General features: G+C 38.0%; 1 protein-coding gene across 2 annotated transcripts in view; it reads right to left on the reverse strand.

Annotated features, from left to right (window-relative positions):
- The window catches only part of LOC128734430 (armadillo-like helical domain-containing protein 3), a 72,308-nt gene that overhangs the window by 52,481 nt on the left and 5,367 nt on the right, over positions 1-14,460 (reverse strand). For both annotated transcript variants that reach the window (XM_053828631.1, XM_053828629.1), the window contains exons 5-6: positions 7,161-7,381; positions 2,732-2,964 (exon numbers count right to left, since the gene is read on the reverse strand). In XM_053828631.1, coding sequence (XP_053684606.1) covers positions 2,732-2,964; positions 7,161-7,381 — 454 coding nt within the window. The remainder of the gene's footprint in view (positions 1-2,731; positions 2,965-7,160; positions 7,382-14,460) is intronic.

Genomic DNA, 14,460 nt, shown 5'->3' on the forward strand with positions numbered 1-14,460 from the left:
TCGCGAGTGTTGCCGGTGACCCGCCGTCGGAAGCGCCGCCCACTGGGGGACTTGCAAAACTCGAGAAGTGATAAAGATCATCCGAGATTCATGATTTATGTACAACACAGGTTAATTTGTGGCAATACGAAGTTTGTCGGGTCAGCTAGTTAGTTATAAACTGTAGTAAAATTTTGATTTACATCAGTACTTTCACAATAGATTTATTGCTGAATTGCTAGAAGCTCTATTTTACTACATATGTGACAAGTATTCTGCTTAGGTTAATCAATAAGTTTTAATCAATAAATTTTTTAGTAGCATTATTACATGTGGCGATTTCAATTAAGGTAACCATGTATTTGTTTATCAGACGATGAACGGTAACGGCGCTGCTAGAAATCGAACAATGATCGTAGCAGACACTGACACGGCGTTTGAAATACGCTGTACATTTCATATGGAAAACTACTTTATCGCTTCTCTTTTATATATAAGATATTTATATAAAAGGCAGTGAATAATATGGTATGTGACAATTGAGTGCTCGACATTTAGAGTGGTTGTAATGAGTGTTGAAAAATGTGATGGATTGGTCAGTAGCGAGGAGGCGATTGCCTTTAGCAGCTGAAAAATGTACGTCTTTGGACAACAATTTTTAATTCATCATATTTTTTGTCGGAAACCCAGTAAATTGTGTTTGTGTGAATTAAATCTATGGTTAAGTGACTTATGAAGATGTTCCTATCAGAAGATTTTGAAAATATGAATAAAAAAGTGCATTTTCGGCTCATTTATTTTCAACTGATTAAAATAGGTGACACTGCTTAACTTGTTCCTTACTCTAAATACCTTTTTCCAGAAAGCACTGAAAAAAGTTTTTGTTAGAAATCGAACGGTTAAAAGCCCCATGAAATAGTAAATAAATAAATAAATTTTGTTAGAAAAATGTTTTTCCCATAAATATGCCCATTTTGCGATGTATGGAAGAATTGCAGGTTATATAATTATCTATCTTTAAAAATTTTTTTATCAATTTCTGAGATGACCTTTTTTGGAAAATCGATTTTTAGATTTTAAAATGCTTTTTTCTCAGTGTAGAAATAAATTTTTTTTTTCAGTATTTTGTTATGACAACTCAGAAGATTTTCTAAAAGTCACCATAGATCATTTTTTGTAGGTCATAAAATTTTCGAATTATATTTTTTATAATAAAATAGAGACAAACATTAAGCCCTTTCCAAAAGTTAGTCTAGACAAATTTTCGAAAAACTAAGTACCGTCATCCGGGGATACTTGCAACCAGGGATACCAGACTTGCAGATTTGTCTGCAAATTCCAGATTTTTGGAACGATCTTGCAGATCAATATAAATTTGCAGATATTTGCAGTTTTATGACTTTTATTGTTTTGGTGCAGATTTTTGTTCGAAGCTCTTTAAGCTTTCACAGACTTCCTAAAAAAGTGTGCAGATTTTCGCAGATTATTTTCAAACCAGAAAATTCGAGTAGCCGGAAAACTGCTCGATTTTTCCGGTTTTCGAGCAGTTCCAGACATTTTTTAGAAAATATGGCATCCCTGCTTGCAACACTTTTGAACTTTGACTTGGTATAACTTTCGAAGTGTACCGTTTAGGTCCACGTGTAAGTAGCCAAAACTTGTATAGTGGTCAGTCCTTTTGATTTATGATTATGAGAAAAAATATCAACTAAATGAATCTGTAGAACGAATCGAAAATACCCAGTAAACGAGGTTAATTTCAACACTTTTCTGATTTTGCGTTTCTTATGTTTTTAAATTTGATTTTAATCTGCGAATGACTATTTTTTAGATATTTTGAGTGTGTTTGCAGTAAAACAAGAGATACTGGAGGTATTTTTTGCTTCCCAATTTCGTCTATCGCTTTTAAAGACATTCGGTGAAAATGCAGCATGTAGGCGAACTCCAAATTGCCGTTTCACGGCACGTGGAATTTTTCACAATTTTAATTTTTCTGAAGATGGTAGTAGACAAAATAACATCATACAGATGCAAACTTACTTTGTACATACTGTCTATTACGATAATCATTATCTATTTTACAAGTGCTGCCATAGTGGAAGTGACAACATGAATTCATCGTTTCTTCTCCAAGTTCAAAACATAAACAAAGCTCAAAGTTGCTATTTGTTAGCTTATATGATGCACTAATTGTGTACATACAGGAACTAAACGATAAAAAATAATTTCATGTTAAGGAGCTGACGCAACTTTGAACATCTATTTTTCCTACATTGAAAGTGAAATTACTTTCCAATCGTATAAAAACAATCAAAACAATGATATAATGGATTAAACTTAACTAATCAATAGGTAAACGTCTCTTCTTTAAAACGGCATTGACTACAAATGGTTATGTTAACGAACAAATGCGTTAGAGCTGTCAAAAGCGTGATACGCAGAACTGTTGCAAGTATCCCCGGATGACGGTAAGTAAAGTTGTTTATTTACATGAACTCTTTACACACACAAAATTTCATTAAATTCTGAGAGGGTCATGCCAACCTCTGGTCGAGTTGGCGTGAAATCCGTCATAAAGCAAGTAGGGTCTGTTTGTCTGTTATGAAAAGGCGTTACGCGTACTCTATTTGCAACATTCACGGCAAAATCAAATGGAAATGTCGAAAATAGAGTACGCGTAACGCATGTCCAAAATACATAAATCACCCTAATCAACGTATTTTATAATTTTCTAAACAGCACATTATCTTACCTGAGTTGCTAAATTGAAGATATTACATTTTTTCACAAGGTTCTGCTCCTGATATACTAAGAATTTTAGTAAACTAATTAACGATGTCCATAAATCTTTCCATGGATATACCAGCCTTATGCGACAGCGTTTTTGGTACACAATGATTCGATGCATTACACCAATACATAATAAATATAGCTCAGACGGAAATTTTTTCATCAGATGTGAGACAATAAACTCCACTAGTAGATCTAAAATATAGAGATATTCCGATTATGTTTTGAAACACTGGTTATCTTATATATAATACAGAGTAAAAAAGTTAGACCGCGCATTACTCGAGAACAAAGCGTCTGATTTGATCTGTCTTCGGGATGTTCCTTATAGAATCGAAAACTACTGAACCAATCGGCGGTGAAAATTTGCATGTAGAGGTTTTTGGGGCCAGGGAAGGTTAGAGATCCCTCCCTCTTTCCCCTCCTTCTTTCTCTTCCCTTTCTGCATCATTCGAGAACTAATCAAGCAAATGGAACAAAATTTGGCATGTGGGTGTTTTTGGTGACAAGAATTTTTTCTATAGTAAATTGAGACCCGTCCCCTCTTTAAAAAGGGAATTATAACTCGTCTCTCTTTAAGAGAGGGGGGGGGCTTCCATACAAATGATATACAAATTTCCTCATAACTGGAGAACTAATCAAGCAAATGGAACCAAATTTGGCATGTGAAGGTTTTAGGAGGCTAGAATTCTTTGTACGATGAATTAGGACCCCTCCCCACTTTAGGAGGGGGCTCCTATACAAATGAAATATAAATTTCTTCATAACTCGAGCTAATCAATCAAATGGAAATTTATTTGGCATGTGGGTGTTTTCGGAGACAAGAACTTTTTCTATAATGAAACAGGACCCCTTACTTTTTTAGGAGGGGGGGGCTCCCATACAAATGAAATACAAATTTCCTCATAACTCCATAACTAATCAAGCAATTAGAACCAAATTTGGCATGTGGGTGTTTTTGCAGGCAAATTTTTTTTCTATGGTGAATTGAGACCCCTCCCCCCTTTAGGAGGAGAATTATGACCCCTCTCCTTTTTAGGAGAGGGGGGCTTCCATAGAAATGGAATTCAAATTTCTTCATAACTCGAGAACTAATCATACATATGGAAACAAATTTGGCTTGTGAAGGTTATTGGAGGCAAGAATTTTTCCTATGCTGAATTAGGACCCCTCCCCACTTTAGGAGGGGGGAGGGGTCTCCTATACAAATGAAATACAAATTGCCTTATAATTCGAGAACTAATCAATCAATTGGAACCAAGTTTGGCATGCGGGTGGTTTTGGAGGCAAGAATTTTTTCTGTGATAAATTAGGACCACTCCCCACTTTAAGAGGGGGGCTCCCATACAAATGCAATACAAATTTCCTCATAACTCGAAAACTAATCAAGCAAATGGAACCAAATTTTTCATATGAAGGGTTTCAGAGGCAAGAATTTTTTTTATGGTGAATTAGAATCCCTCCCCACTAGAGGGGAGGCTTCTATACAAATGAAATACAAATTTACTCATAACTCGAGAACTAATTAATCAAATGGAACCAAATTTGGCAGGTGGGTATTTTTGGAGGCATGAATTTTTTCTATGATAAATTAGGACCCCTTACCTTTTTAGAAGGCGGGGGGGGGGCTCCCATACAAATGAAATACATGTTTCCTCATAACTCCAGAATTAATCAACCAAATGGAACCAAATTTAGCATGTGGGTGTTTATGCAGGCAAATTTTTTTCTGTGGTGAATTGAGACCCCTCCCCTCTTCAGAAGGGGAACTATATCCCCTCCCCCTTCAATAGTGGGGGAGGGCTCCTATACAAATGAAATTTTAGACTCTTTCATAAATCATTAGTCAATAACAAGACCACCAAAAACTATCAATAGTAACATTAGATAATTCAGCGCAAGAAGGCCACAGGCCGTGAGTGTTGCCGGCGACCTGCCGTCGGAAGCGCCGGCCACTGCGGGGGGGCAGCCTCCCGTAGAGATCATTTCCATCTAGGTTTATTTATTTTCCTAGATCTACTGACCTCTATTACTTTCCTTCAGTTGGGTCACCCCTGCGAAATTGTACTTTCTACGAAAAGATTTTCCGTGAAATGGTTCATCCCGCGTAAGGTTTTTCGCAAAATGGTATTCTGCGAAACTCTATATTCGGCGTTATGGTCAACCGAGAATTGGTGTTCCGCAAAATGGTATTCGGCGAAATGGTTTGTAATGATGGCGAATATTTAAATGCTATCCGCTTTATTTTATCAGGCTTAGCAATTGGGGAGTTGTTTTCTACTTTACCGTGAGGAAAATTTATATATTAAAACACCCATGAACTCCCCAGAAACTTGCAAAACTCGAGATTGTGACAAAGGCCATCCGAAATTCACGATTTATGTACAACACAGTTTAATTTGTGGCAATACGAAGTATGTCGGGTCAGCTAGTATACTATAAATATAATGGTATAGGAATCACTCGAAAAACCGAAAATGGAAAGAAGGTCCTGCGAGCCGAAACGAAAAATACGAGCAGACTTCATTTTCTCAGGGGTTAAAACTGATTGGAAATAAAAGGAGAGTCCTTAAAAACTATGACCTCCAATTTTCATGATAATTATGATTTCGACATAAAGTGCGCGATTCATTGCAAGCTCAATGCCAATGGCAACGCCAATGCCTTCTACAATTATCGGTCGACACCAAATTCGTTCCCCAACAGTCGTTGTCGTGGTCCTCGTATTGCAAACAAACACGTATAGTGTTGATTAATTTACTTCCATTAAAATCGGCATGTGTAAGGGCAACAATGAGGGAAATTTCATGCTTGATTACCATCTTTTTGGCCTTTCAAGATCAGAAAGCAACCATCATTATGTAATATGTTGTTGGTACAAATCATCGATAAACCAAACAACCCAAAGCGTCAGTTCCGTCGTGACGGGCTGAAAAATCTACTTGTCCTTTGTAGTTAACTAAGTGAACGTTCAATTCGAAAAAAATTTACATTAAATTTTGTAGTAGAAACAATGCATCTACAACAGTTTTCATTGTGAACATTGAAACTTATGCTAAATTTATTGTAAAAGTGCCTCAAAATCAAATTTTATTAATATTATTGTTTCTTATTTTATGCTATAGAATTGCCCATATTTCATAATAAATTTACTGCCTTTTTTTATTATATTTTGTTTTTTCGCCTAAAAAAATTACCATATAAGGACGATAACTTTTACTGTAAATGAAAATTTTTGTTCACGAAACACTAGATTTTTTTATTGTTAAGATACTTAACCTTTCGTTACTCGCGCCCACTTCGATTTATAGGCATGCTAAAACCTAACAAATTTTACTCGAATACTTATGCCACTTGGTGAAAAACTTATGAAACTTTTTCCACCGTTTGAAAGATCATGTGTATGCGGATCAACTTTGCTGGAAACAGTAATTTTCTTTATTACTGGAATCCCGAGATATACTGAGATAAAGTTAACGGTTCACAGGCGTTGTACAAAATACAACAGCGCGAGTAACGGAGAAGAATCTCTGAAAATCATGCAAGTTATGGTGGACAACAATAAGTTTGATAGTTTGGTTATCTTTTCGGACGAGAAAATTTATTGTTTTTACTGTATTTTGTATCCTACTGTTACCATATTTTTTATCTTCGTGTTATGGTTATTTTTTCCGGGATTCTAATGAGATACTACGATTGTCCTATATATAACAAATATCATTTAGTTACTGATGAGATACTAGAAAATGTCCCATATATAACTTTGGCTCCTCTGAGAAGGTTTTGTCAAACGAATCGATTCGATAATAATTGGAAATTATTCCAACCAATCACAAAGCGACAATTTCTAGTACGACCGAGTTAGAGTTATTTTCAATTTTTCAATGGCGCGCATTGAAAATCAATAGTTTTCTATATTTTCAATATTTTCCAAATCGATTTTCCGATCAATTGGTGTAAATGTCTTGGAAATCTATTGAAAATTGACTGAATTATAAATCAAAGCGCGAAACGAAGCGAAAAAAACGCGTTTCTACTTTGATGACGTCATTTCCAACAACCAATCACGAAGGGAGAATTCTGGTAAAACATAGGTTCATTATTTTCAATTTTTCAATAGTTCAACGTCAAGAAACCATACTTTTCTTCATTAGGGTCAATTCTTAGAAGATTTTCCGATCGATTGGTGCAAAAATATTGAAAATTGATCGGAAAACCGCTGAGCAATTAGCGCTCAAAACCTATCATTTTTCGTGACGCTCGCATTTTTCGATTTTTTGGAATGACACCCTATCTCAAAACTTGCCGTAAGACGTAGTCCAACGTCAAAAAACTTCATTACCTACAGATAACAAACATAACATACATACATATATGTATAGGGCACATACCTAATAATGTTGCAGCTAAAGGCTGCGGCTTCGAAATACGATCTGTAGTCAATTTCCTATGACGCATATGCGTTCTCTGCAAATGCACTTTAAATGCCAAGTTAGAGTCATGCATCATAGAGTTAGCATACTGATCCTCCGATATACAGGTTAGGATAATGAAACAAAGTTTTAGATTATAAAAACTTGATTCATTTTTATGATCCATCATTGCCACAGAACTGAAAAGAAAGATAAATATGGTTGGTTAACTTAATTTAAGTCGTTTTTGAAATTTTTAAAATAGGTATTAAAGCGGAAGTCATTTAATATCTGGAAGTACTATTTATTTTACTAGTGGTCGGATCTGGAATATTTTGCCAGCAATTTTTTTAAATGTTTCCTCTTTTAGTGCTGAAAACTTCGTCCCGATTAATTTTGTTTCAAAGCAGTTACCCTTAATGGAAACCGGGAACCGACCCCTATAACAAGAAGACTGGCAGCTCTGCCAATATTCGGGAGACACTGATGGTACCTCGCTCTGCTGACCAAGGATGTCCCTGAATGCATCTGTGAGAGTGAGTGCTAATATTCATACCGCCATACCAACATAGTCGAACAAAATAAACATAACACATTCCAGCGTTACGGGACAGCATTCCTACTATGTAAATCAGTTGCTATTTCATCAAATCCCTGTAATTCAAGTGGAAGATGATATCTTCGTTAATCAATTATAATACAAGGTATTTGCCAAAAAGTTGGTGAAACAGGAAGCATTAGTCACAGTAAAAATGGGTGCTAATTGTGTTCCGTAACGCTGGAATGTGTCCAATACCGAAATTTAAAGAGCTTACTAACACTCATGCCAAATTTGCCACCTTCGCTAAAAGAAGCGCCGCTGATGGTGACGCATGACGTTTATATGGACGTCGCATGACGTCTTGTTAATAATGGGGTCGTCATGGGAACCGAAGATTAAATCTGGACACCATTTCAAAAATCCGACGTGGTCGGGTCAAAATATCGCGAATACGTAGCGTTCTCAAATTTTCCATGAGCGGTATACAGTCAGTCCACAACTATTATGGGTTATTCACAATTATGAGTTATTTTAGCTTTATCTACCGATTAATTCGTGATATTCAAACGGAAATTAGTAACTAAAGTTGAAATGACCCACAATTGTGTGTGGCCCATGATTGTGGACTGACTGTACTATCAATCGACAGTGTAATAGGAAGCATCGTAGTGGGATTAAGCATCGGAAGCTGCATGTGAAGGTGTTGAGAACAATTAGAGTAAACTCAGGGCCTATCCGTTGGGTAGGCTCAAAGACGAATACGAAGCGTTCTATGCGCATCTGAGAGTAGTAACGTGCGATAGCTGTTCGCCACGCTCGCCATGAGACGTCAAGATTGTTATGTGTCATTGAGATTGATTGATTATTTGAATCGACGAACATCCCTCATGAACATACACTATTCGCCTGTCTCGCTGATAATGCATCCATCGGCATTGAATTTTATCACGAGCATAACCGCATTGTGAACATCGAAATTTGTTGAAAACCTACTGAACATTGAGTGTGGCTGATTTAGCGGGTATAGGATCCCTGGGGACGCCGGAAGGTTTTCAAAATGATATCATGAAAAGAGAACAGTTTAAAGTAGTGTTAGTTGCTGTTCTGTACCCTGTATAATACAATGAACGACAGCGATAAACGTCAGGCTAAAAAGAGTATAACAGAGTAAACTGTCAAACACTGTTAGTACAAAGAAATAATTCTGCTAACTGAAGTCTTGTTGTATGCACGTTTATTACATTGGCAACGAGGATGAGCAATAAAACAAAATGGCGACAAATTTAGCAAATTTTCGGGCGTTTGATGATGAAGTAGAGGAGTGGCAATTGTTTAAAGAACAATTCGGCACCAACTTTTCAAAAGGGCCAATCTGCAAAATGTAAACAAACCGAGTGAGCGGTTTCTTTCGCTATGCTAGTCCAGCAAAAACTAACCCTCACTCGATTTGTTTACATTTTGCATATTGGCCCTTTTGCAAAGTTGGTGCCGAATTGGAAGAGTGGTTCAAGTCAGCTAATGTAGAAGCTAGGAAGAAGGTATCGATTCTGATCAACCAGTAGTTCCAGCAGAAAAAACATACGAAGAGTTGTGTGAACTGTTGTCATTCCATTTCACGCTATCAACGGTCGTTCACCGAGAGCGAAAAACCTTTTGCGGCCGAGCGACGAGAGCACGGACCCGAAGTTGTGCCTAGCCGAAGTTGAGTAGCAAGAATTAAACGGCTGTCGGCTAATTGCAAATTCGGTGATCATCTCGAACACTACGTGTCGTTTAAGGCGTTGCTTAATCGGATTGGTGGTTTTCGGGTAGAATGGCATGCTGATTCGTTGTACATCATCTTTCTGCGGCTGTAACGTAGTGACATTTTTCCTGTGTCTCTTGCGCTCATGCAGACGAATTATTTTATCGACCAAATTATTATCGAAACCGTTGATTCTAGCAGCTTCATATATCTTATCCCTTTCTGTTACAAAGTCCTCTTTTTCCATCAGTATGCTGACAAGGCGGTGTGCCATTGCATGGAAAGCCGCTTGTTGTTGCGCGGCGTAATGGTTAGAATCCGACGTTATGTAGCGGTCCGTGGATGTGGGTTTTCGGTATTTGCCAAACTTAAGCGTATTGGCCTCTTTTTTAGTTATTATCAGATCTAGGAAGGGTATTTTTCCATCTACTTCTTTTTCAACCGTAAACTTTATTGTAGGATGTCGGGAATTTAATGACTACCGGGGGGCAATGCATGCCATTAGCAGTGAACATGTGATAAACTGGAATAGTGCTAAACTTTTAAAAAATGTATGAAAATCATCACATTTGAATGCGTGGGAGTCATTCAACATCCTCATAGCTGAGCGGCCACTGATGAACGAGGATGATGCTCCAATAGTATCTTCGCTCTTCGGCTTAACAAAGTTATGTCTGTAGCTGCTCTCATCAACATAATTAGTTGGACTCGGCCTCGTAGATGGGTAACTGCTTACCCGAAACCGGTCGGCACGAAGGTAATTTTATACTTATTGTAAGAACAAAAAGTAAAGTGTCCAAAGGTATTTAAGAGCATTGGCGTAACTAGGGGGGAGGGGGCTAGAGAACATTTAGCCCCCCCTACAAAAATTAAGCTGGATTTTTAAATTTAGGAAAAAACTATAGTTAGATAACTTTACATAATAAAAACTTGAGAGTAATTTTTATATGCATCACAACTTAAAGTTCCTATGCATCAATGTACATTTAATTTTAATATGCCAAGGAAATAAAATGGTCGAAAAAATGCCGGGGGCTATAGCCCCCCCTAGAAATGAGCGCTAGTTCCGCCAATGTTTAAGAGTGATTTTAGTTCTTACGTTAGCACGACTACGTAATTGAAGGCAAAAGGAGAAATCGGAAGGAGAATCCAATTCCGATGACTGCATCGAAATGAAGCAAAATTTTATAAGTAAGCCTATTTTATTCCGCATAAATAAATTGCAAAGTGTTTCTGACAAGCCTATCAAAGTGGGAGTGAATATATGTGGACAAAACCTCATTATGGAACATGATTCTGGAGCGGCTACGTCAGCAGTCAGAAAAATTTTATTTAAAATTTACAGTTTTATAAAATATAAGAATCTAACCTCAAATTAGTGACTTACAATGGGCAAACTTTATGCGTACTCGGGTGCATCGAACCGGTAGTGAACTACGGCGACGAAGAGAAATAGCGAAATTTGCAGTAATTGGAGATGGTGGTCCCCTTTTATTGGGAAGAAACTTCATGCCTCTATTTAATTTGCAATTGTCAATTAAACAACTCAGTGTAGATTCCAAAAATCAATTACAACAGGTATTGAGGAGATTCGATAGTCTATTCTCAGGAACATTGGGGAAATATAAAGGAGCGCAGTTGGAACTCGAATTGATAGAAAACGCGAAACCTGTTTTTTGCAAACCGAAACCTGTGCCGATAAGTTTAAAACCCATGGTAAATGAAGAAATCGAAACTATGGAGGCAAACGGTATAATCAGCAGATGTGACTCGTCTGATTGTCCCAGTTCTAAGGGATAACGGAAAGCGGATTCGATTATGTGGGGATTACAAAGTGACATTAAACCAAGTTTTGAAAGACGTGCGCCGTCCGTTACTGCGAATAGAAGAAGTCATGAGCAAGTTGGCCAGTTCGAAGTATTTTTCGAAACTCGATATGAGCAGAGCTTACAATCAATTTGAATTGAGAAAAGATCAAAAAAAATCTGCGTGCTCTCTACTCACAAAGAAGTGTTTTTGATGAATCGTCTACCATTTGGTGTGAGGCGTCGGGCATAGTGCAACGGGAATTAGAAAAGTTATTTGCCGGAGTGCCTGGAGTGGTATATTTCTTAGACGACGTGCTGGTGGCCGATAAGACGTGTGAGGAGCATTTGGACAGGCTCGTGCAGGTTTTACAGATACTGGAAAATGCAGGTCTTACCCTATATGTAAAGAGAAATGCTGCCTAATGAAGCATAGAGTAAACTATCTCGGATTTGAAATTTCGGGCAATGGTATCGAAAAGACCAAAGATCGTATACGGGCGATAGAGGAAGCGAAACCACCAACTAGTGTGACGGAGGTACGTGCTTTTGCTGGACTAGCTAATTATTTTGGTAGATTCGTGAAAAGCTTAGCAAGCCTAATGTCACCCATGTACCAGTTGCTTAGGAAAAATCAGAAATTCGAGTGGACTGAACAGTGCCAAGATGCTTTTGAGAATGTCAAGGAAGAAATATGTAAATACATTACATTGACACACTTTGACCCAGACAAAGAAATAGGGTTGATTTGTGACGCATCTAAAGACGAAATATCGGCAGGATTTCTGTGGCTTTTGCCTCGAGAATTTTGAGTACAGCGTAAAAGGCGTATTATAGCATGCTACATAAGGAGGGCCTTGCTATTATATATGGCTTGAATAAATATTATCAGTATTTGGCAGGTAACAAATTTACTATCAAAACTGATCATAATCAGTTAGTATCTATTGTAAACCCGCAAAAAGGTATACCAGTTATGGCTGCGGGACGTATCTAGCGATGGTCTAATTTTATTTCGGGATTCAACTATATACTGGAATTTGATAAGTCAAAAGATAATATTGCCGATTATCCATCAAGAGCGCCAGTGGAATCTTGGTAATTATGGAAAGAGGATTTTTCGTACCTAAATTTTATGGCTTCACAACAAGCGACAATAGTGGACAAAGCCGTTTTAAAAATCGCTACTGATGAAGATGAAGGCCTGAGGCGATTACGAAACATAATTTTGAATGGAAGCCAATGTGGAAATATAACTGAAGGAAGTTTAATGGGCTTCAAGAACGTTTTCGACGAGTTGTCAGTAAAAGAGGATACAGTAATGTGAGGCCATCATGTTATTATACCGACTAGGTTAAAGAATGAAATGTTACGCATACTGCATTCGTCGCATCTTGGCATAAACAAAATGAAAAGTGTGGCGAGAGGTGTCATATGTGTGGGAGATAAGGATAACATAATAAATAACGATAAATCAACTTGTAGAATTGCATCTGAATAAATACAAAATAATAATAAACGTGTTCACATTGATATGTTCTGACAACACTGTCAATGCAAAATATATAGTTCAATACGGCAACAGCGCGTCAATTGGAAAGTATTACGCAGCTGCCGAGCGATACTATATAAACGGACGCCACCCGTACGGATCCTCATTCTTGTGACGATTTTTGGAGAAGCAGCAAGCAGCAGCAGGGCGGACATCCACTGGAGCAACAGTAGCAGCTGAAAGGACATCCACTGGATCAGCAGCAGCAGCAGACAGGATAATCAGTAACAATACTGATAGCTGGTCCGAAAGTGCCGCAGCAAAAGGTGGCTGATACCCACCAGCGCGGACCCTTCGGCTTACTGCTTCGCAGCAGCAGTAGTGGATGAAAGCGAGCAGTCTGGTTTGAAAACACAAGCCAGTCGCTTTGGTTCACGACAATATGGTCACGGAATAATCCGTGGTCAAGAATACATCTCGATTTTGCAGGACCGGTAGACGGTATGTGGTTTTTGATCATAATTGACCCTCTTACGAAATGGCCCGAAATATTTTCGACTAGAGCTATCACGGCTGACTTCACCATTGAGAAGCTGATGGAGTGTATGTCCAGGTTTGGTTTGGTAGACGAGGTGGTTAGTGACAATGGAACGCAGTTCACTGCTGAGCAATTTCGACGGTTTTTGCCACTTAACGGAATTAAACACACGCTCACGGCACCAGGCCATCCAGCAACCAATGGAGCAGCTGGAAACTTTGTGAAAACGTTCAAAAAGTCGCTGAAGAAAACCCTTCGACGCAAAAATGGTCAAACCTTGTCGGAAATCATCTACAACTTCCTAATGGGCCACCGAAAATCGAAACACTGTTCGTGGTTAGGCCTCTTGGCCTAACGCGTACAAGTAACGATGGCGCAAGTAACATAATTAAGTCAAACATCGAACAAAACCAAAAGAAGCAAAAAGAGCAGTTCAGAGGTAATCGAGAAACGACGTTTTGCAATGGGGAATCCGTGGTAAACAGAGGTTTTTCTAATCCGAACAAGACCACGTGGGCAAAAGCAGTGATTCTGCGCGAATTGAGTAGAAGAAATTATGTGCTTAAGCTGGCCGTTTCTGGTAAAACAATTAAACGCCACACGGATCATATCGTCAAAAGTAAACTAGTAGTGTCAGGGGTAACCGAAGAGATTCGGGAAACGTCCGAGAAAGCAAACATTACAACAAAAACTGAACTAGAAAGCAAACAAATAAATAGAGCGTTATCTGCTGAAAATGCGTCTTATAAGCAGGTTTTAAAAATTCCAGAAAGTCTTCAAGCGACACTAATGAAGAAGCTAGACAAGAGGGGGAAGTACCTGAAGAAGATGTTTTAGGGTTCAAGAACGATGCTTGGGTGGTCCAACCTGAATACACTCGAAAGCGAAAACGCAAACAAACTTTTGATGTGAGCTTGTTGGGAAGACCTTTGAAAATATGTAAAACAAATCTAATAGATACACGTAGCTTAAAAAAATATTTATCTAGCAGAGCTCGCTTTGTGAACCGTCATCGTCATCTAGATCGTCATTCAGATTAAACTATCAGAGAGAAATAATTAGCTTAAGGTAGGGGTGTTCAGTACCCTGTATAATACAATGAACGACAGCGATAAACGTCAGGCTAAAAAGAGTATAACAGAGTAAACTGTCAAACACT

The sequence above is a fragment of the Sabethes cyaneus genome, chromosome 2 (genome assembly GCF_943734655.1).
Source record: "Sabethes cyaneus chromosome 2, idSabCyanKW18_F2, whole genome shotgun sequence".
Lineage (NCBI taxonomy): Eukaryota > Metazoa > Arthropoda > Insecta > Diptera > Culicidae > Sabethes > Sabethes cyaneus.